The sequence below is a fragment of the Felis catus genome, chromosome A1, assembly GCF_018350175.1.
Source record: "Felis catus isolate Fca126 chromosome A1, F.catus_Fca126_mat1.0, whole genome shotgun sequence".
In the NCBI taxonomy this organism is placed as follows: Eukaryota; Metazoa; Chordata; class Mammalia; order Carnivora; family Felidae; genus Felis; species Felis catus.
In genome coordinates, this window is record NC_058368.1 from 144,182,661 (window position 1) to 144,210,351 (window position 27,691).

At 38.5% G+C, this 27,691-nt stretch overlaps 1 protein-coding gene and 1 long non-coding RNA gene across 7 annotated transcripts in view; one reads left to right on the plus strand and one right to left on the minus strand.

Moving 5' to 3' along the window:
• Nucleotides 1-27,329, plus strand: LOC123386863. Its single transcript, XR_006601299.1, has 3 exons — nucleotides 1-1,641; nucleotides 4,590-4,649; nucleotides 25,373-27,329. It is a non-coding gene; the product is annotated as an uncharacterized LOC123386863 (long non-coding RNA).
• The window catches only part of DHFR (dihydrofolate reductase), a 24,115-nt gene continuing 1,970 nt past the window's right edge, over nucleotides 5,547-27,691 (minus strand). The window contains exons 3-7 of one of the 6 annotated variants that reach the window (XM_045062660.1): nucleotides 26,691-26,796; nucleotides 20,511-20,637; nucleotides 16,631-16,746; nucleotides 10,975-11,060; nucleotides 5,547-5,905 (exon numbers count right to left, since the gene is read on the minus strand). In XM_045062660.1, coding sequence (XP_044918595.1) covers nucleotides 10,982-11,060; nucleotides 16,631-16,746; nucleotides 20,511-20,637; nucleotides 26,691-26,796 — 428 coding nt within the window. In that variant the 3' untranslated portion in view covers nucleotides 5,547-5,905; nucleotides 10,975-10,981. Of the gene's footprint in view, nucleotides 5,906-9,680; nucleotides 11,061-16,630; nucleotides 16,747-20,510; nucleotides 20,638-26,690; nucleotides 26,797-27,691 lie in introns of those variants that run through there. The other 5 variants (XM_045062658.1, XR_890564.3, XR_002160434.2 and 2 more) reach the window with 5 other exon arrangements.

Genomic DNA, 27,691 nt, shown 5'->3' on the forward strand with positions numbered 1-27,691 from the left:
AAATAAGTGTAAAAAAATTTTTTTAAAGGTAAGTTCAAACAATCATGTTACTGCTTGAGAATCTGAATTAAGTAACAGAAGAGGGGTACCTGGCTGGCTCAGTCAGAGGAGCAGGTGACTCTTGATCTCAGGGTATTCAGTTCGAGCCCCACATTGGGTGCAGAGATACCTAAAAATAAAATATATTAAAAAAGGAAACAGAGACGATGAGGACTCAGTAGTGGGAGGTGATAGGCTGGAGTTATGAGGGGCACACAATGCAAATCAGACACAGCAGGAAAGAGACCACACCTGGCAACCAGCAGAGCCACCCCCTCCCGCCCCCTTTCCCAGTAGCCTTCACATTCCCATTTCAATGTGTGTATGTCTTTGTAGTCAACACTCTGTCCCACCCAATCACCCAAGGTAATTCCAGGAGGGTTACTTATGCCTTGCAGCTAAGGTTTTTAATAAATGTCCCTACATGGACCCAGAATTGAAACCCAGGCTTCTGAGTCCAGTGCTCTTTCTACTTTTCCAGGGCTTAGGGACATTATCTTTGTGCAAATTTTAGCAGAAGGCAATGCAAAAATGGTGTATATTAAATGTATTTTAATGACAATGAAAAAAGCTATCTTCGTGACTATGAGTGGGAGGAAACAGCCATTGAGGCAAACCAAATCCCCTCTCAATTTAAGCTCGACCAGTTCGAGGGTCCCAAGAAACTGAAAACAGGCCTTTAACGGAGTACTTATTTGTTCAAGGCGTCTGCCTTCTCTGCTCTTTCAACACAGATCCCCAGGAGTTCTGGTCGCCCCCTCCACCACCTGCCACCAGGCTTGCTGGGCAGGTGGGGCCAAAAGAGGAAGACAGGTGGCCACTTGAGCACGTGGCTTCTGCCCTTCAAGTTTCAAGGCTGCCTGCAAAGAATGCCAAGATTTTGGTTTCTATCGATGTGTGGCTTTTGACACGCGAGCTAATGAATATATTCCAGGTGCAAATCTTTCTTTCCCACGAGCTGTTTCTGCGGGTCTCCAGTGAGACAATTACCCGGTTCTACTTAGCAGAATGACTCAAGGACGGATCTAAGGGCTGGCTCGTGACAAAGCCTGGATGTTTTCCTGCCCTCTTCCCTGGCTTTAGAAATTGCATTGAAAAGTTAACGTACACAATGTTGCAGCTCCCCTCGTTGTCCCCCACGCAGCTGCTTGTGAGGGCAGCCGGCTCTCCAGTGCTCCCGGCAGGCACTGCTTTTCAAGCGCTGAATGGGTAGGTTCACAACTCCCCGCAATGACAACGGTGGACTCAGAGGGGCTGGCTCACTCCCTCATTTCTCTGCAGAGATGCCTCTACTTAACGATTACCTACCTGGGTGTCACCTTTTGAAACTGACTGAAAAGAGCTTATCTTATAATCAACATTTCCCAGAAATCACTCGCAAGCCACAGGCTATGAAAAGAAACAGATTTTGAGAAATTGCACTTAATGTACGTTGTCAAAAGTCTGCAGAGCTGAAGGCCAGCACTTTGAATATTTTCAGATTTGATTTTCCAAAGAAAGGCTGTTTGAAGCTGCAGATATCTGGAGGCGCTGATAAAAAACAAGAGGGAGATGTCCTATTGGAGCTGTATTTTCAGGAGCATGAGGGAGACCATTTTAAAGGTTAGACTTCACCCTTCAGTGGTTTTTTTTATTATTATTATTAAAATTTATTGTCAAATTGGCTTACGTACAACACCCAGTGCTCATCCCAACATTCACCTTTCAGTTTTAATCTAAGCTTGAAAAATCATTAACTATGGAGAAGGAGACAATTAGGATTCAATTATAAATAAAAAAACTACCACTGGGGTTGACATTCGGCTTAGACTGAACTACAGATTCTTTAAAAAAAGCATCCTGATAGACCCCCAAATGTGACATTTAGTGCTTAAGAGACTGTTGCCTTTTTTCAAAAAACTTTCTGATGTGAAAAGGAAACAACTCCTAGGAGGCATATAGCACAATATCTTTTTCGGTCACTTTCATTACTGTGAGGGTTTGTTTTCTGTGTTAACTTGGCCAGGCTATAGTACATGGTGATTTAATCAAACACAGATCTAGGTGTTGCTCTGAAGGTATTTTATAGATATAGTCAACACCTACAATCAGTTGACCTTAAGTAAAGGATATCACCCTTGACAACTGGCCTAATCTAATCAAAAGCAAGGCTTTTCCAGAAAAGAAATGGTCTCAAGATTTCAATATCAACTTCTGGCTGAATTTCCAGCCTGCTGGCCTGCCCTCACAACTGCATGAGTCAATTCTCTAAAATTAATCTCTTAGTATGTATTTCTTATTGTTTCTCTAGGGAAAATCCGGACCAATACTCAATGACATGTATGCACTTGATGTAATAGCTGAAAATTTTAAGCTGGAAATTCAGTACCAATCAATATGGATGAGCCTGCTTTCTGCCCCCCTGAGTCTATACTAAGTGAATTGATAACATTCTTGATTTCAACCCAAATGTCACAAAGTGCTGTAGAGGTAGGAGGTGAGAAAGATGGGTGGTCAGGCTCCCTGGGGATGTACACCAGCAAACTCTGGGTGGCGTGAGGGCCAGCAAGAAGCAGTTACCAGCTGAAGGCCTGTGGGCATCAGACCCCCTTCCCACTCACAGTTAGGAACAAAGACCTTCCAGGAGTACATTTTGAGGAGAGAATGTAGACAAGTCTGTGCCACTTATGGCCTATTGGGGAAGGACAGGCTTCCTATTCTAGATGGAAAAACCAAATAAGAATATACCTCTTAACAGAAGAACACTTTTTACTAAATATAATGACATAGGCAATGAGAATATAGGTAATATAAAAACTAAAATCCAAGCCCAATGTGTAATGTTAAAAAAAGCCCGTAAATAATAAAATTATATACCTGTGCAAAGGGTGGTCTTAATTGTTCCATTCTTTACAAAAGACATTTAGTCTCTGCCCATGAATGAGTCACTTTCCTAAAATAAGGAGTTCTTTTCTAAGACCTGAACCCTGCTTATATTTCTCACAACCATTAAAGAACAATTAGCCTTAACGCCTTTTAGTCTTCTGGGTTCAAACACTTCAGGGAGCCTCACTAGAAGCAAGATGCATTTTCAAACCATCCACCCAAATCTCTTAACCTCAGAACAAAGCTTAAAAAAATAGAAAACTCAGAAAGATATATGTACCTCATGTGTATTACATTATTTATAATAGCCAAGATATGGAAGCAACCCAAGCGTCCATCTGTAGACGAATGGATAAAGAAAAGTGGTGCACGCGCATGCACACACACACACACACACACACACACAGAGCAAGAGAGAGGGAGAGAGAGAGAGAGAGGGGGGGGGGGAGAGAGAGAGAGAGAGAGAGAAATATTACTCAGCCATAAAAAATGAGATCTTGTCATTTGAGACAACATGGATGGACCTAGAAGCTTTTATGCTAAGTGAAATAAGTCAAAAAAGACAAATACTATATGATGTCACTTATATATGGAATCTAAACAAAACAAAACAAATGAATAAATAACAAGCAAAAACAGACCTGTAAATACAGAAAACAAACTGATGGTTGCCAGAGGGGAAGGATGTAGGGGAATGGGCAAAATGGGTGAAGAAGACTGGGAGATCAGGCTTCCAGTTATGGAATGAGTAAGTCACAGGGATAAAAGGTGCAGCATAGGGAACATAGTCACCAGTATCGTAGTAGCATTTTATAGTGACAGATGGTAACTACACTTGTGGTGAGCAAAGCATAATATATAAACTTGTGGAATCACTATGTGGTACACCTGGAACTAATGTAACATTGGGTGTCATCTATACTTCAATTAAAAAAAAAAGGAATTAACTAGATCCTTTACAAGGGAAAAAAGGAAAGAAAGAGAAGAAATAGAAAAAAAAGAACAATCAGGAGAAGCAGCAGTCAAGTTGTGAGTCTGGTATCTGTCTCTTTCCCTTTACGGATGTGGCAGAGTCTGGTGCTAGGTTCACCGAACCTGTTTCCTCTTCCCTCTGGTCCACAGCTAGCCTACATTTTGCAGCCTCCTGGCATTAGTGTGTGATTATGTGACAAAGTTTTGGCCAGAGGACTGTGGAGGAAAGTGGTACGTGTCCCTTCAAAGCTTGCCCTGCCAGACCTCCCACATGTGATCTTCTGTACTCTTTCCTTTTTAGCAACAACCTTGGAAATCCCTAGTTGAAGATAGAATCTCCAAGGTGGAGGGAGTCTGAATCCCTGAATCTCCACCTGGAGAGCTGCCTACTGGTCAGAAACACCTGTGTTGCACTTTATTTGAGCAAGAAATAAGCTTCCATGGTGTTAAGTCATTGAGATTTGGGGTTTATCTGCTAAGGTAGTAAATCCTTAACCAACAGAGGAAGTGGCTAGCATTGCTTTTCACTTTTCATGTACTGTAGAGAAAGCTCACATCAAGTTTGTTTTCATCTATTGACTGGGAATGTAATTTATAGCCATGTGGCTAATATAATGAAATGCCAAATCAACCCCAAATGTGGATGCCACATAGAATTTATTATAATAAGATTGACTATATGATAGAAATTAAATGTGACATTTCAATTCCAGATTGCAAGATTCTATCTATCAACATTTTGAAGATGCTAGACATCTTGAGGGGAGACAAAGGTGAGTAAGATAGTTTCTGCCTGGAAACAGCTGGCAGTCTGGCATAGCTGAACAAGCAAACCTGTTAATTGTATTCTCATATTCATCCTCCTTTCTTCCTTGCCAGGAGAACTTTGATTTTGTTGGGGTGGTGGGGAACAAAATGATAGGTGACAGGTCAAGATTCATTTTAAGGCAGAGATCCTGAATTCTGATGTGCATTAGTAGAATTAGACTCAAGTGCTAGGAGGATTTGGGACAGGTTTTGCTTTCCTGATGAAAGGGAAATATGTGCCTGACATTTCTCACTTCCTCTCTTCCTCCTGCTGTGAACATGGCTTGATTTCTGAAGCAGTAGTAGTCATTTTGAAATCTTGAGGGAAAACCCCAGAGAATCACAGAGCCAGTAAATCCAAATTTGTTTACCCCACTGTTAACTGGACTTGCTGGTACTTGCAGCTGAAGACACTCCTAATTGATAAAAGAGAGATGAGAATAACAAACAGCTGTTAGGCAAGCTGCGGTTAAGTGCTTTAACAGAGATAGGTAGCACTGGGTGATTCAGAGGAGGGTGAGAAGGAAGGCTTCATGAAAGAGGGAACCCTCTGAATTTGGACAGGACTCTGAGGAACACATATGATTTACACTCGACGATACAGGGATGGAGCCATTATACGGAGAGAGAACTGCATAAGGAAGGGGTGTGTGTGGCAAAGCTTGGCTCTATGTGGGGACTTGTGAGGAGCTGCGGGTGGCTTGTGTGTGACATGGAGGGAGTAGAAATTTTAGACAGTAAGTCTGGGAAGATTGATCATTGCCATCTGGAGAAGACCATAAAGGCCAAGGTGGAGTTTGGTCTTAGTTGGGTCAGCATGAAGGGGAGACGGCGGCATAAAAAGAGGTGCAGTTCAGAGACTATTTGTTGGCCATGTTTATCATAGTTTATTTGGATTGAAAACCACCAATTTAGATTACCCCAACAGTCCAAGTGAGAGCAAATAAAGACCTGAACTAGACATGGTTATGAAAGAGAACAGATTGGCGAAGTGAGGTGAAGTAGGTGAAGTAGGTGCTTGCCGCTGGATGGACCTGGGGCCTGATGACACCTGCCCTTCCTTGGTAAGGCCTTGTGCTGGGTTTTGGAATCTGGAGATGAAGTTTCTTCATGGTTTTTCCTCTGCCGAGAGCATATATCTGCCTTCCTCCTGACCGTCAGTCACCATCTCTCTAGATCCTTCAATACCAACTCAAATCCCACTTCAGAAGAGTCCACATGTCTATCAATAGGAAAAAGGATAAACAGATGGTGGTGTGGCCATACAGTGGACACTACAAAGTTATAAAAAGGAACAAACCAGTGACACATGTAACAGCATGGGTGACTCTCACATAAATGGTGCTGAGTGAAATAAGTCAGACATCCTGTATGATTCCATTCATATGAAGTTCAGAAACAGGCAAAAATAATCTAAAATGAGGGAAAAAAGCCCCAGAATAGTGCTTGCTATCGGGAAGGGGTATGAAGGAGTTTTCCGGGGTGATGGACAGAGGTTTGGGTCATGAAGACACATGGATTTACTAAAACCTATAAAATGCTACACTTAAGATCTGCATTTCTCCATATAGATTTTACCCTTCCCCCCAAAAGTAAACAAATTTTGAACTGTGGTTAATGACATACAAGCTTAAGAATCTAAGGATGAAACATCCTGAGATCTAAACTTACTTGGAAATGTATCAAAATATAAGAATGACTGATGGATGGATGGATGGATGGCTAAATATGTGGTAAAGCAGAGATAGCAGTGTTAACAATGACAGAATCTAGGTGATGGATAAGAATGGGTGCTTAATGTATAATTCAGCTTCTCTGTGTGCTTGAAATAGTTCATAATAAAATACTACGGGAAAACCCTTGAGCTTAAGATTTGATAATTCACCTATCAAAGAGGACTGGTAATAAAAAAACCTGCAGGCAAACATTGGCCCTTTGCAGGTGCTATGACCAGGGGCTCCAAAAAAGGCGTCATTCAGGATGCCTTCCCAAATAATTTTGTGTAGTAGGTGCAGCAGAAATTCTCTTCTCTATTTTCTACACTTTTTCCTGAGCTCCGGCATCATCAAGTCTTCCCCCCTTACAGCCTAACCCTCTATTCCTTCAGGGTGTTTGTGTCCGATGGTCCTGGGGCAAAGAAGTACAGACTACCTAAAACATGTCCTCCAGTACTAAGTTTCACATCTAGTTTAATTACTGACTGCAAAGTTATTTGAAAATACCACACAACAGGGGTGCCTGGGTGGCTCAGTTGGTTGAGCATCGGCTCAGGTCATGATCTCAGGGCTCTTGAGATCAAGTCCCACGTCAAGATTTGTGCTGTCAGCGCGGAGTCTACTTGGGATTCCCTTTCTCTCGAAATTATACAAACTTAAAACACACACACACACACACACACACACACACACACACACACACACACCCCAGTGTGGTTTGTTCCTTTGTTCCAAGAGTAAAGAGATTTAGAGAATAAAGAAATGTCAATGTACAGACAGAAAAACTTCCCGGTCCCCTTGAGGTCTCCTGGGGAACAGAAAGGGCAGGACCAAATAATTAGAAATGGTCGGCAATGCAATTTCATTTTTGCCCCAGGAAAAGCCCAACTTCACATAGATTGTAGGGCTTCTTTCCTCTGTGTTTAGCCAGAAGCTCTATCCCTTTTATGACCAATACCTTTTCGTTAAGAGTCTCTAATTCTACTCCTGATACTCATTTAGTGATATATTTCTTTTTTGTCCTAACTGGAACATCCTTGTTCACAAGTGTCAATCTTTCAGAAATCACTATTTTTCAGAACCCTTTCGGCAGCTGGCCAGCCGACTTTTCCCTCACAAAGTCATGTTGCCTATAGGTCATTTGCTGCAGTTTTTAGTTTACCAAATATATATATAAAGCATCTTGTTAAAGGGACATCTGTTCCTGTGTTTACTTACTATGTATCTCTTTGAGCTACTGATATTACTTTCATATGTATTTTTATTACATATTTAATGAAAATCTAGTTCTTAATATAGATCAGCAACACATCGTTCTAACCTTTACAATTTTACTTTCTCCAATCTCATACATGTTGATTTACAATTTGCTCATTTTTCTATTTTGCTTTATTCAGATGTCCTAGAGATAGGAAATAAAGTTTCAGGGGCTTTTTTTGTTTTTTTTTTTCCCCTTGGAGGGCATAAGCACTCTAACTCAGTGATTTACATCCTTGGATACACTTTAGAATCATCTGGGGGTGTTGTTTACTCTGCAGATTCTGGGACCCATCCCTCATACAGGTGTACTAGGGAGGACATTTTGAGAAACATTTATTAGGACGTGGGTATGTTACATAATTTCAACCTCACAGAAACATAAAATGGGCTAACCTGAATATTTAGAACACATGTTCATGTTTTATTATTTACATTTTAGCCTCCAATTATCAACACTTGACAGTGCTGTTTTATAAATCAATGTGGAAAAAGGAAGACTTGCATTTGTCTTGAAAATGAACAAACCAGGCACCACGAGAGAAAGCCTGATGGTTTTCTAGCAATCGGTCTTTGGAATTTTGTGTGACCCTTGGCTAATTATGTTTTCTTCTTTACATTTTTAAGTGGACTCTGGGGATAAATTGCCATTAAGAGTCTGAAATTTTATGTGAGGTGTTCAAGGAGTATCAGGAGGTCAGCACTTACAAACTAGCAACTTATTAAGGAAGAATTTTTACTAAATACATGAAAATGGTTAAATAAAATCAAGATCCCAAAAGTCTTGCGGTGAAAACAGTAGTCTCCTGCTCTCTCCCCCCAACCTCAAATGTCCTTTTCATTGGCAAGCATTTTCATCCTCTTAGCTTTTCCTTCTGGTAGTTATGTTCATGTTGGTTTCTTTCCTCCAGTTAACTATTTTGGTCATTTTTCAAATGAATGCATGTATTAATGTATATTATTTTTAGCTTCTTAAAGTTTATAAAAAACCTGAGCAGTCTCCTGCCCCACACCCTCCCAACTCTCCAGATTAATGGCTTTTAACAGTTTCTTCTGTTGTTTTTTCTCAAATATTGATCACATCTTGATTTGTTACTTTACATATTAGTGATTTCCTGATAGGTCAATGAGGATTTGGCAGTTAGACAGCTATCCCCACTTTTCCTCTCATATTGTCCCCAAACAGTTACCAGACTTAAGTCCTTTAGTCCTTTTGGGTTGCTGCTACATTCTTTTGCAAATTTCTAGATAGCAACATAGAAGGATTTCTCTTGGTATTTATCCATGAGTACAACTGTTAGGTCGAAGGGTATGTGCTTCTTCATCCTGAATAAATGTTGCCAACAAACATGGTAAAAGGCTGACAATGTCAAGTGTTGGTGAGAATGCCACATCTGAGTATGTGGGATGGTACCTTACTGCAGTTTTAATTTGCATTTCCTCAGTTACCAGTGGGAATATTTATCTTTGCATGTATTTATTGGCTATTTGGGTTTCCTCTTCTCAAGATGGCTTGCTTCTTTCTAAGTATCTGAGTCCTAAAAATTCTAGATACCTGTACTAATAGTTTGCTGATTATGTTCCTTGCAGAAAGCTCCACTGTTTTCTTAAGGATTGTAAGTCTCATGCAGTATTGATTCCTTTTCTTGTCTGTGATGTTTGGTTTTTTTTTTTCCCCCCTCTGGAAGATTTTAGTAAATTCCTTTATACTCTTGATTTCTATATTCTAATTTTACAGCTGAACATAAGGGGCTCAATTATTATGTTAATTGTTCATGAAATCAAGCACATAATACTTAAAAAAATCTAATTACAATAGGCATACCTAATTCATAAAATAACATTCTCAACTCTGATACTGTCGACAGTTTCAGCATACATTTTCCTACACGTACTATATACCATCAGTAAATTTTTTAGGTATGATACACAATTCGCTTCTTTTATTTAACAGTCTTTGGCATTTTTCTGTCAGTACCTCATTCTTTTTAACTGTTACAGACAATATTAAATTCTACAGACATATTGGTTGGTTATTTCTTTATTGATTGTCATTTGGGCTGTTTCCAAGTTTTATTTTTTAAGTTTATTTATTTTGAGAGAGAGAGTGCACGTGTGTGAGTTGGCAAGGGGAGCAGTGCAGAGGAGAGAGAGAATCTTAAGCAGGCTCTGTGCTGTCGGTGCAGAATCCGACGTGGCTTGATCTCATGAACTGTGAGATCATGACCTGAGTTGAGATCAAGAGTCTGATGCTTACCCGGATGAGCCACCCAGGTATCCCTGTTTCCAAGTTGGAAAAAATTCTCAGTGCAACAAATTCTCTTGGGTCTATCTCTTTGTTGTTCAGGATTAATATTTAGAAGTAGAAACTCAGCTCTGGGTCCAAACCCAGAATATTTTAAATTTTAATTGATATTGTTAACTTAAACTCTAAAAAAGTTGTATTAATTTACAAGGCAAAAAATGCCCTTTCTTTGGATACCTAACAAATCCAAATCTTTGCTAACGTGGTAGGAAAACATGTTTTAATTTTCACCTTTTAATTAAGTGAAGTTTAATTTTGTTTCCAACCTCATAATTTTGGTTTCTTGCGTTGTCTAGTTTCATTTCACTACCTTTTTAATTTCTAATTTTAGCCATATGCTTGTTTTAAATCACTCTTTTTTGTAAAGAACAACTTTATTCTTCTATCATTGTAACATCCATGGAATCCCACAGAAGATCAGAGGCAGAGTTTTTAGAGGTCTCAGACCTTTCCTTTTAACCTTCAAAAAGACAGTGTCCTACCTGCCTCTTTACTATCCCAATGGAATACACCAGAGTTCCCTCAACTTACTGATTGCCTGAGTGAACAGAACCTTTTTTGAGAAGAGTGAATGAAATGCATAGAGAATTCAAAGTCTCTATTTTGATTTAATTTTCTTTTAATATCTGAGTTCTATCTCTTCTGTTTATAATCCATGTCTGACCTTTGGACAAATCTGTCTAGTTCTATCTCTGTAGGTCCTGGTTTCAACTCATGCTCTCAGGGAATTTTTTCAACTTTGGTTTTTGAAAGATATGCTACTGTAGGCAGGTGCTGGTCCTTGATGGGCATCATACAGCTACAGCAAAAAAGGTTTCATAAATGGTCACCTGATATGGAATAGTTAAGACTAATCTTAACTATAGTCTACTTAAGATTAATTTATAAAATTTCATTGCTTACAAATAATTAGCCGTTGACCTAAAGTCACAAAAGTCTTTTTTTCTAATATTAAAAAAAATATGTAATTGGAGGGGAGGGGGAACAACTAACTTGAAATAAACCAGAAAACACCTTCACATTAATTGTTCTTCTCATATACTTCAAATTTGTACTTAATGCTTTTCTCCTCCTGGATATCAGAAAGAACACCTGGGTATCTGTAAAAGAGAAATATGTGGAATAATTTGTCAATTAAAAAAAAGATATATACTGTGTCAATTAAAAAGAGATAGCTCAGCCAAAAGGCATCAATAAAGTAAATAAAAGTTTCGTCTTTTTTTTTTTTTTCCACAATGGTAAGTCACGGTGAAACTGGGTATCTTACAAATACACTATGGAACAGTGTAGGAAACAGAAAGAAAAACTTGCAAACTGTACAGAAAGTTAGGAAACAAAAAGTGCAATCTATCCTTTCCTTCTGACTCCTAATTCTTCTGTCTCAAACTAGCCACTGTCAGCAGTTTCTTTTACCTTTCCACTATCACCCAGCTAGTATGAAATGTAGTAACATTTTGCAAATCTTACACTTGATATCAAATTTCTTGCGTGAGCAAATGAAAAACAAGATACAACCTTTAGCTGCTTAGAGCAGAACTGAAGTTATGTGTCCTGTATGGTCAAAGATTCTGCTGTTTAATCAATGGACACCACGCTGCTCTAATTTCCCAGAGTGTTCCTCACGGCAGTTCTTTTATGGACATCACTGTTTATCTGAAATTTTCTCTCACTTAGATCTGTGTTCCCGCCACCTTCCAATTCAAAACCCAAGCCCTCCTTTGAGTATATACCAAGAGGCAGAGTTGCTAGATCATGTGGTAGTTCTATTTTTAATTTTTTTGAGGAGCCTCCATACGGTTTCCACAGTGGCTGCTACCAGTTTGCATTCCCACCAACAGTACACAAGAGTTCTCTACATCCTCACCAACACCAACACTTGTTATCTCGTTTTTTGTTTTTGATAACAAATCAGGACCTCAAAGAAATATATATCCTCCCACATTCACTGCAGCCTAGTTTACAGTAGCTAAGCAACCTAAATGCCCATCAACAGATGAACGATTAAACAACAATGCTGTATTTACATACAATGGAATATTGTTCAACTTCAAAAAAGAAGGAAATCCTGCCATATGCAGCAACATGGATGAACCTGGAGGTCATTATGCTAAGTATAAGCCAGTCACAGAAATAAGCCAGTCACAGAAGGACAAATACTGCATTATCTAAAATGGTCAGACTCATAAGAACAGAGAGTAGAAGGGTGGTTGACAGGTGTTGGGGGAAAGGGGAAACACAGTTGTTCAAAAGGAATAAAGTTTGTTGTGTAAGATGATTAAGTTCCAGAGATGTGCTGTGCAATGCTGTGCCTACAGTTAACAACACTGAATTGGAAAACTAAAATTTTGTTGAGAGGAGGTCTCATGTTGTATTCTTCCAATAAGATTTTTTTCCCACTGAAAAACCCACCAGCAACAAAAAATCCCCTCAGGTCCTCCACTGAGGACTGTACTGACCACTCTCGTCTCCAACCCAAATCTTATACTTCCTCAGTATTGTGCGAGCTGCACCCCCATGTGCTCCAGGTGGGGATGAGGAACACCTGCTTTGATCAGACTTGTGTTTGACTCTGGTTCTGTTGTCTTCATCCTTATGAATAATCTGGCCCTGAGTTCATTACATTAAGTGCTCTATAAATGTTATTCTTTAGTATTATGAGTTTCTTTCACCCCGTATTTTCTAATTTCTAATTTTCTAATTTTTCTATTTCATTGTAGCAGGGATAAGATAGGAAAAGATTTAAATCTCTTATGATACCCAGTGCAATGCTGAGTAATAATAGGTATTAACCTTTTGTTGACTAATCAGAGGTTATGCCATTTGATAAAAAACATAAACATATAAAGTAACAATAGTATAATAACATATAAAGAAAATAAAATCTATGTTTCTATTTACTAACCATTTCCTGAGCTGTTTCTGTTCAACTGTTTTAGTAGCAATATAGCATTTTTCTTTTTTTAAAGCAGTGATTTTTCGAGGCCAACTTTTAACCATAATTTTAGTTTCTTTGGAATGAGTCACCAAAAAGTAACATTTACATTTTTGTGTGTTTGTAAAATTCTCAAGAGTATCAAGATTCTCAGTTAAAAGATAAAAGCAAAATATCAAAATTATTTCTAAAACCACAAATAATACTTAGAAATAATATGTTATTGGCTGGGTATAGTCAGCAGCCACGGTATTAATGTTAATCTGCTCTGTGAAACTGAAATTCAACTCTGCTTCGGATTAATTTTACTTTTCACAATATTCATATATTCAGTCTATTATTCTTTCAAGAGAGAGAGCATGCCTACACACAGAGAGGGAGGGAGAGAATCCCAAGCAGACTCCACGTCCAGCGCAGAGCCTGACACAGGGCTCAATCTCACCACTGTGAGATCATGACCTGAGCCGAAATCAAGACTCAGACACTTAACTGATTAAGCGACCCAGGCGCCCCATATTCAGTCCGTTTAATAATGACAGAACTACCCCAACCATCATAATTCCAAACTTTTCTGAAGAGCAAACTGCTTAAGAGCCACATATGAACTCTGAGTTTAAGCCTAACAGGATGTGGAAATGCCTCCTATTTGTTATGAACCACCCAGATAGAGATCCCCCTCTAGAATCTTCAGGCAGTAAGGAATCCAGTAGATATGAAGAAACATAAGATTCGAACTGACAAAGCATGAGAATACTGAGATGATGTAATGTAAAGTCTAAGAAAGAGGTAAATAGTTATCTATAAGAAACAACTCACAACTAAATTTAAATGAAGACAATAGCAAGCACAGGCTCAGGAGGAGACATACAAATAGTATGAATAAGGATCCGGTGAGCTAGTCAGGAACTAATGGGAACAGAAGAGGAACTGTTAGCCCATCAAAAACTTTCTTAAATTTGTCCATTGATAAGGGGCATCTGTCCCAGCTCTGGAGCCAACTACGGCCTCAAAGGCCTCTTCTGGCCTTCATCCTCTTTGCATAGTTATATGGAACGCTGTTAACTACAAGGAAAAACCTGTTTGGGGCTCATTAAGCAGAAAACTGCTGGTATAAAACACTTAGGCCTGCTGGTTTGGCTGGAGCCTAGTGTGAAATAGTTTGAGATGGGAAAGATTTCTTACAGGTAAGATGAATGAGGGCACAGCCTTAGAGGACAGGCTGGAATGCTGCTGTCAAAAAAAAAAGAAGACGAAAAAAAAGAATTATGCAGACAATGACCCATGGGGGAAAAAGGCAGACGCAAAGTAAAACCTAACTTTGTTAAGATTTTTTTTCCTGCTTTTAGGTTTCTACCACTTGTGGCTTCACCCACATTCTAATTTTATTCCCTTTGCACTTCACAATAGTCCTCTCATCTTTATTTCATTTTACTAGTGCTTTTATTACCAGGAAGTGTGGTGTTAATAAAAGATAACTGTTTGAACTGAAACTTATGTCACTACAAGAGGGCCACTAATAGGGAGAATGGGGGGGTCTAAACTCTGTGTAGCTGTGGGAAAAGAAAAAGGGGAAGTAGAGGACAATCAGAGCTCATTTCTGGACAGTATGGAGCAATTCTAAGTTCCCCAGTGTACAGACATTTGGAGAGAATGCAGCTCAAGAACTGAGCAACATTACAGATTTTCAGGGACAAAGTATATTCTCTTTGTCTTTCCAGGTTTCTCTTTTTTCTACCTCAGGAAAGACTGACCTACTCCAGATCTCCCCTTAGGGGATTCCCTCCACTCTGCGTTGAGGAGGTTGTTACTATGTTGGTACAGGCTTCAAAGTAAGACAACCATCAAATGATGTAACAGGAAAAAAAAAAAAAAAAAAAAAAAGGACTACATTTTCTTTCATAGCCTTGTCTAGAATGTCCATTTTTGAGCAATTTCCTTGGAATTTGGTTTTGGATAGAAATTTCCTATCTGAAGCTTCCCACTATTAAAATTTTCTAAGACATTTAAAGAACTGGGGAGCCTGGGTGGCTCAGTCACTTAAGCATCCGACTCTCGGTTTTGGCTCAGGTCATGATCTCACAGTTCATGGGTCTGAGCACCGCATCGGGCTCTGTGCTCTCAGTGAAGAGCCTGCTTGGGATTCTCTCTCAATCCCTTTTCTGTGCCCTTCCCTCATTCTCTCTCTTAAAATAAATAAATAAACTTAAAAAAATAAAAAAATAAGTAAGAACTAATACCAATCCTTCACAAACTCTTCCAAAAAAATAGAAGAGGAAAGAGACCATTTCCTGACTCATTCTGTGAGGCTGGTACTCTCCTGACACCGAAACAAGGTGAACACATTATTAAAAAGTGAAACTACAGACCAATATCCATTATGAATATAAATGCAAAAATCCTCAACAAAATATAAGCAAATTAAATCCAGGAACATATAAAAAGGACTACACATTATTACCAAGTGGATTTATTCCAGAAATGCTAGAATAGTTTAACACGAAAATCACTGAATATAATACACCGTATTTATTAATATTTATTAATATTAGAAGGATGTGTTAAAACCTAGTCTGAAAGCATTGATACGATGAATCTTCTAATTTTACTCTTCATAGCCAATAGCTGAGAAGTACTTAAAAAAACTTTTTTTTAAAGTTGAAGTATGAAAAGTGCTTTTAAACTAAAATGCTGTGAGTTTTCAAAATCGGGCAGTTTCATGCTGAAATCTTAACTCCATCTTTTCTTCCATCACCACCACTGCTATCCAAGTCCCTTGTTCTTTCACCTCAACTCCTGCAGCTAACTGGTTTCCCAGCTTCACTCTTGTCCCTTCTGTTCTCCACAAACAGCTGGAACAATGTCACCCTCTCTTCAAACCCTCTAAACTTGTGTCTGGCCTGACCCCTCTGGTCTCCCCCTTGCTTATAATGCTCAGAGTAGTCGGTCCCTGCTCAGGGTCAGGGAGCACAACCAAGCTTGTTCCTGCCCTCTGGTCTCTACACGAGCTATTTCTCTGGTTTCTGGAATGCTCTTCTCTTTGCATGGTTGGCTTCTTGACATTTAGATCTCAGCGTAGACACCACCTCTTCAGAGAGGACTTCTCAGACGATATGGTATTTAACACATCACAATATTTCAGTTCTCCATATAGCAACTCTCTTAATGTTTACCTTTCATTTACTACTCTCCTTTTCTACTACAAATACTCTAATCTTAGCAGTGACATCTTCTTGGTAAGCACTGCTTCCCCAGTGCCTAAGACAGTGTCTGATGCTGAGCAGAGACCTCATAGAATGAGCTAATGACTACTCTCTAGATTTCAGTCAAATTATTAAAACTTAAACATCCCAAGTTTGTTAAAGCAGATTTCCCAAAATTCCTATTTTTTTTTTATTTTTTTAATGTTTATTTATTTTTGAGACAGAGAGAGACAGAGCATGAACGGGGGAGGGGCAGAGAGAGAGGGAGACACAGAATCGGAAGCAGGCTCCATCCAGGCTCTGAGCCATCAGCCCAGAGCCCAATGCGGGGCTCGAACTCACAGACCGCGAGATCGTGACCTGAGCTGAAGTCGGACGCTTAACCGACTGGGCCACCCAGGTGCCCCTCAAAATTCCTAGTTTTTGTCTGCAGAACACATTACTACTCCAAATTCAATATGAAGAGATAAATTGTTTCTCTAATTCTTAAGCAGGAAATCCAAAAGTACTTCAGACAAATTAATAACATTTTACTTACTCTGGGAGAAGTTTATATTTCTCCAAATCAATTTCTGGAAAAAATGTGTCACTTTCAAACTCCTGCATAATCCTTGTCACAAATAGTCTAACGTGGCCTGGCCTGTTCATGGCTTCCTTTGAAAAAACACAAGAGGCATCAATTTATTTATCTGTCAAAAGAAACAGAAACTCTTAATATTTGTTTGTTTTAATTATAGTCAAGTTTGTATCTGGTATTAAGAGACATGTTCCATAACTTGTTACCTCCAAAGCATGCTATTTAAATATCCTATTATTAAGTTTGGGGTCCTGCAAAGTATGTCTTAGTTATTTTGAGAATGGCACTAATAATTATCACTAATTATGAGAGTGAGTTTAAATATATTCTGGCCTCTAGTTTGCTTACATGAATTCTTTTTTCATTTAAGCATTCAGTATTATCTTCTTTCTTTGGTGGTTGTTTAAGAATTAAGAACACTAAATTATCTAGTTGCTCTCCACAGAAAAATTTGCATATGTATATATATGGATAAGATAGTATATAATTTTATGAGATTTTGATTACTAAAAATCCCAAGGGCATACTTAATTAGTACATTTACACAGAATTTAATAACGCTTCCATTTCTTAGGAGATAGCTACAATGCTAGCAGGTAATTTACTTTCTTAGCCTCTGTTGCTAATGATTGTATTGGCCTTATATTGTTAATGACTTTTCTAACTGTAGCCCATGCTACTGTTGATAGTTTCTATAGAAAAAACTGCACTTGAATGAATATCTTAAAACTCTAATAAAAAGTCATGAGTCCTAATTGCATCTCCAAGAAAGTAATAACCCTTGATTTTCAAATAACTTATGGAAGAAAAAAAAATAAAATTTCAAGTATGTGTTATCCTTGAAATTCCAAATAAGGGCATAGAGCAAATGTTACTTTTTATTTTTGGCTTTTTACTACAGCAAATATAAAATCATTTATTCTCTTGCCCCAATCAAATAAATATCCTACCAATTCTTAATGTTATCAAAAATTCGAAAAACTGAATAGGACGAACCACAGCAACATCTGAAAGTCTGTATCCAAGGAAATACTATATGGCACAACATTTTCTGTAAAGGGTCATATGTAAATACTTAAGGCTTTGTGGACCATGTGGTTTCCTTCTTTCCTTTGTGGGCAACAGCAGCTGTAGACAATACTAAACCAATGGGCATGGCTGTGTTCCAATGAAACTGTGTTTACAAAAACAGGCTGGCCCCAGGGAAGATGAGCCTAAAAGTTCTACAAGTTATGGTGATGAGAGGCAGGTGCATAATACAAAATTACCAGTTGGACATTCTACTTCCTTATAATTTATGTACATATAAATACATCAAATTATATATTTAAATATTTATAAAAAATAGGGGCGCCTGGGTGGCTCAGTCAGTTGAGCATTCCGGCTTCAGCTCAGGTCATGATCTCGTGGTCTGTGAGTTCGGGCCCCGCGTCAGGCTCTGTGCTGACAGCTCAGGGCCTGGAGCCTGCTTTGGATTCTGTGTCTCCTTCTCTCTCTGCTCTTCCCCTGCTCACACTTTGTCTCACTGTTGTTCAAAAATAAATAAATGTAAAAAAAAAAAAAAATTAAATATTTATAAAAAGTAGATTTTCAAGTGAATGTGGTATTAAATCATTCAAAATGCATTTTGAACAAAATAAAGAAATGACTTGTTTTCCTAAAAATTCATGCTTGGCTGAAAGATCAAAGGAAAATGTCCATTTCCTCATAAAACAAATAAAGCAAACCAAAGGTTGTAGAAACAGGCCTGGGATCCTGGTATATATTTTCTTTTAAAACAAATTCAGTGTATATATGTTATAACAAGACACCAAAGTGTAGGGGCTGGCTTTTTTCCTTCCCATAAACTTTAATTTTTTATTAGTGTTTTAAGAGTCCAAAAATTCTATTTATTATCCTCAAAAATTTTGAAAGCTGAAAGTCATTTGGTATTCAAAAGAAGAAATATTTTGGAGCACCTGGCTGTCTCAGTCTGTGGAATGTGACACTCCTGATGTGAGGGTTGTGGGTTTAAGCCCCATGTTGGGTATAGCGATTACTTAAAAAAATAAAATCTTATGGGGTGCCTGCGTGGCTCAGCCGGTTGATCATCAGACTTCAGCTCAGGTCATGATCTTGCAATTTTTGAGTTTGAGCTCTGTGCTGACAGCTCGGAGCCTGGAGCCTGCTTCAGATTCTCTCTCTCTCTCTCTCTCTCTCTCTCTCTCTCAAAAGTAAATAAACATTAAAAAATAAAATAAAATAAAATAAAATAAAATAAAATAAAATAAAATAAAATAAAATAAAATAAAATAAAAAAATGAAGTTTTCAGCCGGAGCCTCCATCTTCCAGTAATTCACCAAAGGAAAGAGGAGAGGCACCTGCTGAATGTGCTCTAGGTGTTCTAGGAAACATGGAGTTGTTCCGTTGGCCACATATCTGTGAATCTACAAGAAAGGTTTATTTTGGACATCAAGGGAATGGGCACTGTTCAACAAGAAATGTTTCACAAATGTTACCACTGCAAAACTGGAAGAGTCTACAATGTTACCCAGCATGCTACTTGCATTGCTGTAAACAAACAAGGGCAGATTTTTGCCAGGAGAGTTAATATATGTATTGAGCAAATGCACTCAAAAGAGCCGAGATAGCTTCCTGAAGTGTGTAAAAGAAAATGATCTCAAAAAGAAGGAAGCCAAAGAGAAAGGTACATGGGTTCAACTGAAAAGCCAGCCTGCTCCACCCAGAGAAGTACATTTTGGGAGAACCAATGGAAAAGAGCCTGAACTGTTGGAACCCCTTCCCTATGAATTCCTGGCATAAGTGTAAAAAAAAAAAAACAAAAAAAATCAGACCTCAAGACTGGGAAAAAAAAAAAAAAAAGGACTCTTCTCTTTTACTCGTTTTTTCTGTTATTATGAAACATAATAGTTTTCCTATGCTTTCATATTATACAAAATTGTTAAATTTTCTTTTAACAAATTCGTATACATTTAGTCAGTGTATAGTAACTGAGAACCCCATCCCTTTCTCAGTAAGGACCTATATATTCTTGGAAAAAGGGGAGAATTCAGTATATCAGGGCACATCTAGGGAGTAGAAAACAGTGCAATGCAAGTACAATTCTTTTTTTTTTTTATTAAATTTTTTTTTTTTTAACATTTATTTATTTTTGAGACAGAGAGAGAGACAGCATGAACAGGGGAGGGTCAGAGAGAGAGGGAGACACAGAATCTGAAACAGGCTCCAGGCTCTGAGCTGTCAGCCCAGAGCCCGACGCGGGGCTCGAACCCACAGACCGCGAGATCATGACCTGAGCCGAAGTCGGACGCTTAACCGACTGAGCCACCCAGGCGCCCCAACGCAAGTACAATTCTAAGGGAAGGATTTAGAATGTTTTTATCATTTTTTTTAGTGTTTATTTATTTTGAGAGAGGGAGAGACAGGGTGGGGAAGGGGCAAAGAGAGAGGGAGACACAGAATCTAAAGCAGGCTCCAGGCTCCAGCTGTAGGCAGAGAGCCTGACACAGGGCTTGAACCCATGAACCGTGAGATCATGACCCAATCCGAAGTTGGTTGCTTAGCCAACTGAGCTACCCAGGAGCCCCTAGAATATTTTTAAATCAGAAACATCAACTATTTGGAATTGAAAATCAACTGGAACAGGCTTAAAAACTCGCTTTTATATTTTTATTTACTTTTCATGATAGTATCTAAAACGAATAAATCAAATTGACAATGTGTCTAGTTTACAGTAGGGATAATGTACTTCCTTTGCTCATGGCCTAATTTTTTAAAAGTTCAGATGGCAGGGAATCTGAAGGAAAGTGGGGTAGAACATTTCTTTATGATTTTACTTACCTTATAAACAGAACTGCCTCCCACTACCCAAACCATGTCCACTTTATGTGCTAATTCTGGTTGCTCAGTAAGTTCTAAGGCATCATCCAGACTTTTGGCAAGAAAATGAGCTCCTTGTGGAGGTTCCCTGAATTTAAAAAAATTACAAATAATGTCTATAAAACCCATTCATACCAGTCAAGTAATCTGAATTGGAATAAGTAATGATAAAACCAAAATCATCATAAATATGAATTCTTTCAATAATAAACACTTAACATCAATATGGCCTATGACCAATAATTCAAACCATATTTGTGTGTGTACGGTCCACAATGAATCAAGAAACAGAAACACTTCTGGTATCTTGTGATATTTATGGTTGAAAAAAATCAGAAGAGTAGTGGTCTCTGGAGGGATGGGGTAAAGATTCACTGGGAAGAGGCATAAGGGAACTTAGGAGGGGTCATGGTAAAATTCTCCATCTTTGATATGGAGTTACATAGGTGCATACGTTTGTCAAAATTTAGCAAAAGTACATTTAAGACTTGTACATTTCATCGTATGTAATATTTATCTCAAAAGATGGGGCACCTGGGAGGCTCAGTTAGTTAAGCGTCTGACTCTTGATTCCAGCTTATGTCATGATCTCAGGATTCCTGAAATGAAGCCCTGCATTGGGCTCTGCGCTGTCAGCTTGGGATTCTTGCTCTCCCTCTCTCTGCCCCTCCCGAACTTGTGTGTGGGCGTGCTTGCGTGTTTGCTCTCTTTCAAAATAAATAAACTTAAAAAAAAAAAAAGTAAAGAAATATTGAACTCTAGTTAATGATATATATGCCGAAGTATTTAAGGGAAAACATACTGATGTTTCCATGTTACTCTGAAATGCTTAAAAAAAAAAGACCAATGGATGATGGATGGATGGATGGTAAAACAAGCATAATAAATTGTTAATGGTGGAATCTATGTGTTAGGTATACAGGTGTTTAAGGTTCTTATGTTTGAAAGATTCATAAAAAATGTTGGAGAGAGAGAGAGTAGTATGTTTGAATGACTGTAGTTTGGATATTCAAACTGTTAACATGTGATGAATGGGGAGTAAAAGACTTTTCATGTTTCAAATATAGAAGTGGATGAAGTATTAATAAGCATGTATATTTTTAAAATTAAAATCCAAAGGAGAAAGAGTTAATTTCAGTGTTACATCTTCAGTTTAATTTCTCCCTATCTCCACAACTGTTTATTTTTTCCTGGCGGGGGGGGGGTGGGGGTGGGGGTGGGGGTGGGGAGGGGGCGGGTGGAGAGCGATAATTCCCTTTATAATTGAAGAAACATAGAATTTGACTTTCATTGTAATTAGAGAACAGAAATTATAATTCAAAGTCAAGTTCTTAGAGTGATGCTTTAAAAAATTATGTAACTGCCTTTGAACTAGTGCTTGTAACAATGATTAATCAACAGCTAATGGAGATTATTCTCTTCACTGCCTCCTCCCTCACCTCCTTCATAGATATTTTACTTATTTCACCCTTTGTCATCTCTAAAGGAGTAAGATAGCACAAAGAATGTATTTTGACTAAAAGCTGAAAAAAGACTCGCACACCAGGGTGAGGTTAAATGAGCCAAGGAAGTCTCTAAGGTGTCAGGGAGGCTGCAGCGAGTAGGCTGGACAAGGCTGTGTAGGGGGAGAACTGAGTCTAGATTTGAGCTTGGGGAGAAGGTAGTCTAGCTAAAGTCTAGAATGACAAACAGAGTCCAGGTGGTTTTAGTAACTGAGGATGCTGAAGTCAGAAATGATGACAGGTGTCAGGGAAGAATGAAAAATGGTGGTTTAGGATCTGACACAGTGACTTAGGATCTGACGCAAGAGGAGCATTTGAAGAGGTGTCCTAGAAATTGGTGGGTTGTAGCAAAATAATTTAGAAGGTGGTATAAATGTTTGGCGTGGATTCAAAGAAAGGGGGCAATCATTCTGTGTAGATTGTGGAACAATGGCTTGAAATGCTTCCAGGGCTTAAGGTGAAGACTACTTTTTTGCCCTTTTGTAATGAGTCTGTTAAAGGAAAACAAAGACTAGATTAAGGATTTGTTTCAGATTTTAATTATCATAAAGACATGGAGGAAATGCTTCTGCAAAATGTTATTCCTTAGCAGTTTAGGAATGTTTGAAATACTCGACCCAAGATGGGTATAAAAATATAAGCAAAAAGTTGAGCTAATGTTTGAGCTAATTAGGCCACTGTGTTCACTGTGTAAAAGCACAAATCCTAGGAACACAGTGAATAGTATATAGCAAACACTCAATACTGTGACTTATTTCATTGCCCACTTTCCTTCCTCTATTTATCTCAGACTAAGAGAGATTGCATTCCCTGACAAGAGAGTTGGTATGTGGTTCCATATGTAGTCAAGCATGTGGACATCTTTGATATCTTGTTTCAAACTTAGAATCTTAGCTCCTGAAGAGGGCTGGCATGAGGACTAAGAGATAATGCAAAACAGTAGGCACACCAGTGATACTTCCATCCTTCTCCCTTCTCCAGAGAGGCTGCTTTTTACCTGGATAGTTACATTAGAAAGATCTAACATTTGAGGACCCATTTGCTCCTCCAAGTAGTGGGAACAGGTAGTACTTTATATGCATCAGACTAGCAGTCCTATGTAAGTACTTTTATTCCTTTTTATAGATGATATTGAGGCTGAAGGATTCAGTGGCCAGTGGTTATAGATCTAGGAAATGGTGGACCTGAGATTTGAACTCCAGCAGCCTGACATTGGGAGTCTGTGTGTTACAACTCCCTACATAGACAAGGGATTCAATTGGTGGCCATAGGCTACAAAGGTGTCAAATTCTCGTCCCCTCAGACCTCAGGATGGTGTGGCCTAGTTTAGCAGAGCCTTAAGACCAGTGTCCTCTGGCCTTGAGCAGCCTCATTTGATTACCTCAGGGTACCATATACACATTATCCTTTCTCACTGTGCCTGATGTGAAAGATGATGTGGCAGATGGAATTCTGGCCCAATTTCCTAGACTGTTGGGAAAGCATTTAAAAAACAAAAAACCCTAGGCTAGAATCATATCTTAACCAGAATTCAAAAATATGTTCAATTTAAGACCTTTCAAACTCAGTCTCTGAAACAGAATTTCCAACTAAAATTAAAATTGGTTCAAGCATGCTCCATCCTCATAATCGAATACTATGTAGCCACTAAAAATATTCATAGAAATTAATCTTTCCATATATCAAATGGGGAAAAAAAGACAGGTTACAAAGTGATATTATGTGGGATCATCCTATTTTTATAAATCACCTAAAGACCATCCATTCTGTAAAAATTTCTGAACCCCTGCTTTGCTAGGGGATATACTAAGTGCTGGGATATACTAAGTGCCACTGTACCAGTGGCAGGCAGAGCTATATCTCAGCAGTGGCCATAATATGAAAAGGATCTGCGATGGGGATGTGTGGAGGACGCCAGGTAGGCAGAGGTGGTACATCATCTGGGTGGGGTGATGAAGGAGAATACTCCTTGGAGAATGATCCCTTAGCTGACAGTCTCAAAGGAGATAAAAACATGTGCAAGACACGGAAGTGATGGATGACCATAGAGGATACTGAGGTTTATAGTGAAGTTACAGAAGTTATTTATTTAACACAAGAAAGCTCCAAGAAAGTTGAAGGTAGAAGTAGTATGTAGTGAGGTGTAAAACAGTAAAGGGGAGCACAACAGAGCAAGGTCTTGAGACCAGGAGAAAACGGGAGTCTAAGATAAAGTGGTGGGGGCAGACGGAGGATTCTGGTTGACAGGAGGGGATTTCTGACTCAAGACCGTGGGAAGGAAGAACAAAGTGATAGATTAGGGCAAAAAATGAGATCACAAGCCTGCTCATTGTGCTCACGTTAATATTTTCTATTAGAGACCAAAGGTAATTCTGCCAAAATAGAAAAGCTGGGACAGTAGGATCTGATATTGATAGGGTCCTTTCTGTGTGCCATAAACTTAACATAAAAAATTTCAATTAATCCTCAAAATCACCCTAAGAAGTTCTCATTATTAATCCCATTTAGTAGATAAGGAAACTGTCATTCAGCAAGGCATCAAGTTAATAGGTACCAGACCAGGTATTAGAAGCCAGGTTGGTAAATCTTTGCTGTACCAAGTGTGTGAATAGTGAGGACAGAAGAGAGAAAGCTTTAATCACTGTGGAGAATATGACAGACCGTAAAAAATTATTATACTATGAGATGTCAAATAGCTTTCACGAGTTGAAGACAATTTACAACAACTTATATCATGAAGGAAATTTTGGATTTACTAAAGATGCTCTCAAAGCTATAGCACTGTGGTAAAATTTAATTTTTGGTTCCAAAGCCTTAAAAAATTACTTTATTGAGCTATAAGTTATATACCATTCAATTTATCCTTGAGGATTCAACTTCTTACATTGGAGGGTGGTGGTGAAAAACTGAGTATTTCTAAAAGCTTGCCTGAGCGATAGCGATTACATGGGTAAATCTCTCCCCTTTAATTCAGAATCTAGCACTGTATGGCATACAGCAGGTGCCCAGGTTATGTGTGTAACTGACCCCCAAGTAGGGAAGCAGAAGGAAGCACAAAAAATAAACTCTAAAGTGTTTTCCTAACTGGTATGTTTATTTCCTCAGAATAACTGATAATAAAAACTCTGAAATTTTCTGTCTTAAAAAAAACAAGTGAAATATAGCAACAAATGTTATATAAGAAACAACCAAACCCAATTACATGCACAACAGTGGGGGGGGGGGGGAGGTCATAAAGAAGAAATTAGACTCATCATTTGCGGAGATTTGCTGGCTCAATTGAATATCCCCCCCACTGAGATTTGTTTATATCTGTTGTAGCTCAAGCTAGCCATAAATAAACTTGAGTAGTATTCAAGAAGATGTTATTAAAGAGTCTCTGGGAATGGCTATACAGTCTGTGAATTTGGATTCTACCAAGTAAAAAAGATAATCAGAATATCCTAGCAACCAGAATAAAGAGAAGAGTATAAAGACTGAGGCAGATGGCAAGATGCACATCAACTTATTCCTCATCATCCAAGGCGATCAATGCAAATATTCTGGTATACTTTCTTTCATGTTTTTACCTGTGCCATTCTAGAAGGGATTTGGGAAAAAAATCTATATAAGCCTGAACCCCCTTGGCCTACAGTTGTATAATGTTTTTTTCCCGTTCATAGTGTGATGGTCTTTGATGTGTTCACTTGGCTGGGCTATAGTCCTTGGTTATTGAGAAACTAATCTAAGTATTACTGTAAAGGTATTTTGTAGAAGTGATTAAAGTTGATAAATCGACTTCAATCTGGGTAGGCAGGATTGAATCAGTTCAAAGGCCTTAAGAGCAGCTCCTCCAGCTTCCCTGAAGAAAAAATTTCACCTGCAGATAGCAGTTTCAGACCCTGCTGAAGAGTTCCAGCATGCCCTTTCTGATGGTGTGCCCTACAGAGTTTTGGACTTGCCTAGCCAGCACCACAAATGTGTAGGCCAATTCCTTGTAATAAAGTCCCCAGGGCATTTCCAGGCATCAGGAACTATCTACTCCAATGTTAGATTGGAGGACAGGAAAATTCCTAGCAGAAGCCAACTGGAGACACTTCTCTTTCTTCAGGATCCCTAGGTCAATTCCAATACTTTCATTTTTTTCACCTATAGACATTGCATAAAGAATACAAGTACAAAATATTATTTGGGTGTTGTGGTAAACTAGGAATAATTGGGCACAAGGTTATGACTGATTTTTAGCCCATCCTAAAATTTCTATCTTACTGTATCCAGGGCAGGGTATGGAGAGGGGATAAACCACTTAATCTTGGTAAACCCCAAAACATATGTGAAACTAGAAAAAAGTTATTCACTGTATTATATACATGATAACTGAGCCTATTGAGTAACAGTTCAAGGAAACTGGCAAAGCTGTTACCCCAGTGAGATTTAATGTAACTTTTCAGAGTGGTGAAATCAATCACTTAAGTAGCAGAGTGAAATTATTGTCATGTGGCATAAATAACTGCTTATTCATTTTCTGTAATCACCTTTATGACATTAAACAGCATGATCAATAGCGCTCTATTTATACAATTTTGTTTTGTCATACACAGACCTCTACCATAAGAAATGGGACATGATTTTCTTGTGGTGAATTTGTGATAATACTTACTTGAGGTCTCTACTGAGAACTATATTAATTCTGTCCTTTAAAGGTCGATTCTTCTCTGGAATAGAGAACCATGTCTTTCTACCCATAATCACCAAATTCTGTTTACCTAGAAAATCACATAAAAATAAGTATATTCTGGGAGTATACATTTATATTTTCATACATTCATTTATATGCGCAGAGATAGGACTGTCACAGTGACACCTAGTGGCTCTGCTCTTTAAAAATTAAAACTTAAAACAGGCTTACAAAATTGACATTTATCACCCATTTCCTAAATATACTATTTTTCTCTTTGGTGTTATCTGATTTATATCCAATATTTAGTTTTAATCAATTGCAATTATGTATAATAGTGAAGAGCCAAGATTCTGGGACAAAGTGCTGAAGCTGAATGTATTCAGTCATCTACTAGGCAAGTCATGAATCTTCTGTGCCTTATGTTAATGGAGATAACAGTAGTTCCTAGTTCTAGGGTTATTGTGGGGATTGAGGATTTAGAACATTTAGTAAGTACTGTTTAACTGTTTGATGTAATAGTATTATTCATTTGTATACTTTGTATTTATATTAGTAGGCATACTTTTAAAGATAGCTGTTTAGTGTTCCACTCAATTAAAAAGCCAAAATGCTTTCAATTGTGCCTCTATTTTTTTTTTTTCATTTTTTTTTTTCAACGTTTATTTATTTTTGGGACAGAGAGAGACAGAGCATGAACAGGGGAGGGGCAGAGAGAGAGGGAGACACAGAATCGGAAGCAGGCTCCAGGCTCTGAGTTGTCAGCACAGAGCCCGATGCGGGGCTCGAACTCACAGACCGCGAGATCATGACCTGGCTGAGGTCGGACGCTTAACCGACTGCGCCACCCAGGCGCCCCAGTGCCTCTATTTTTTAAGTAAAATGCTTCTATAGAAACTTTATACACATAACTTCCATTTTTCATATAATTACGTGGAAGAAAAATCTTGGGAGTCAGATATCTGGATCAAAGGAATACACAC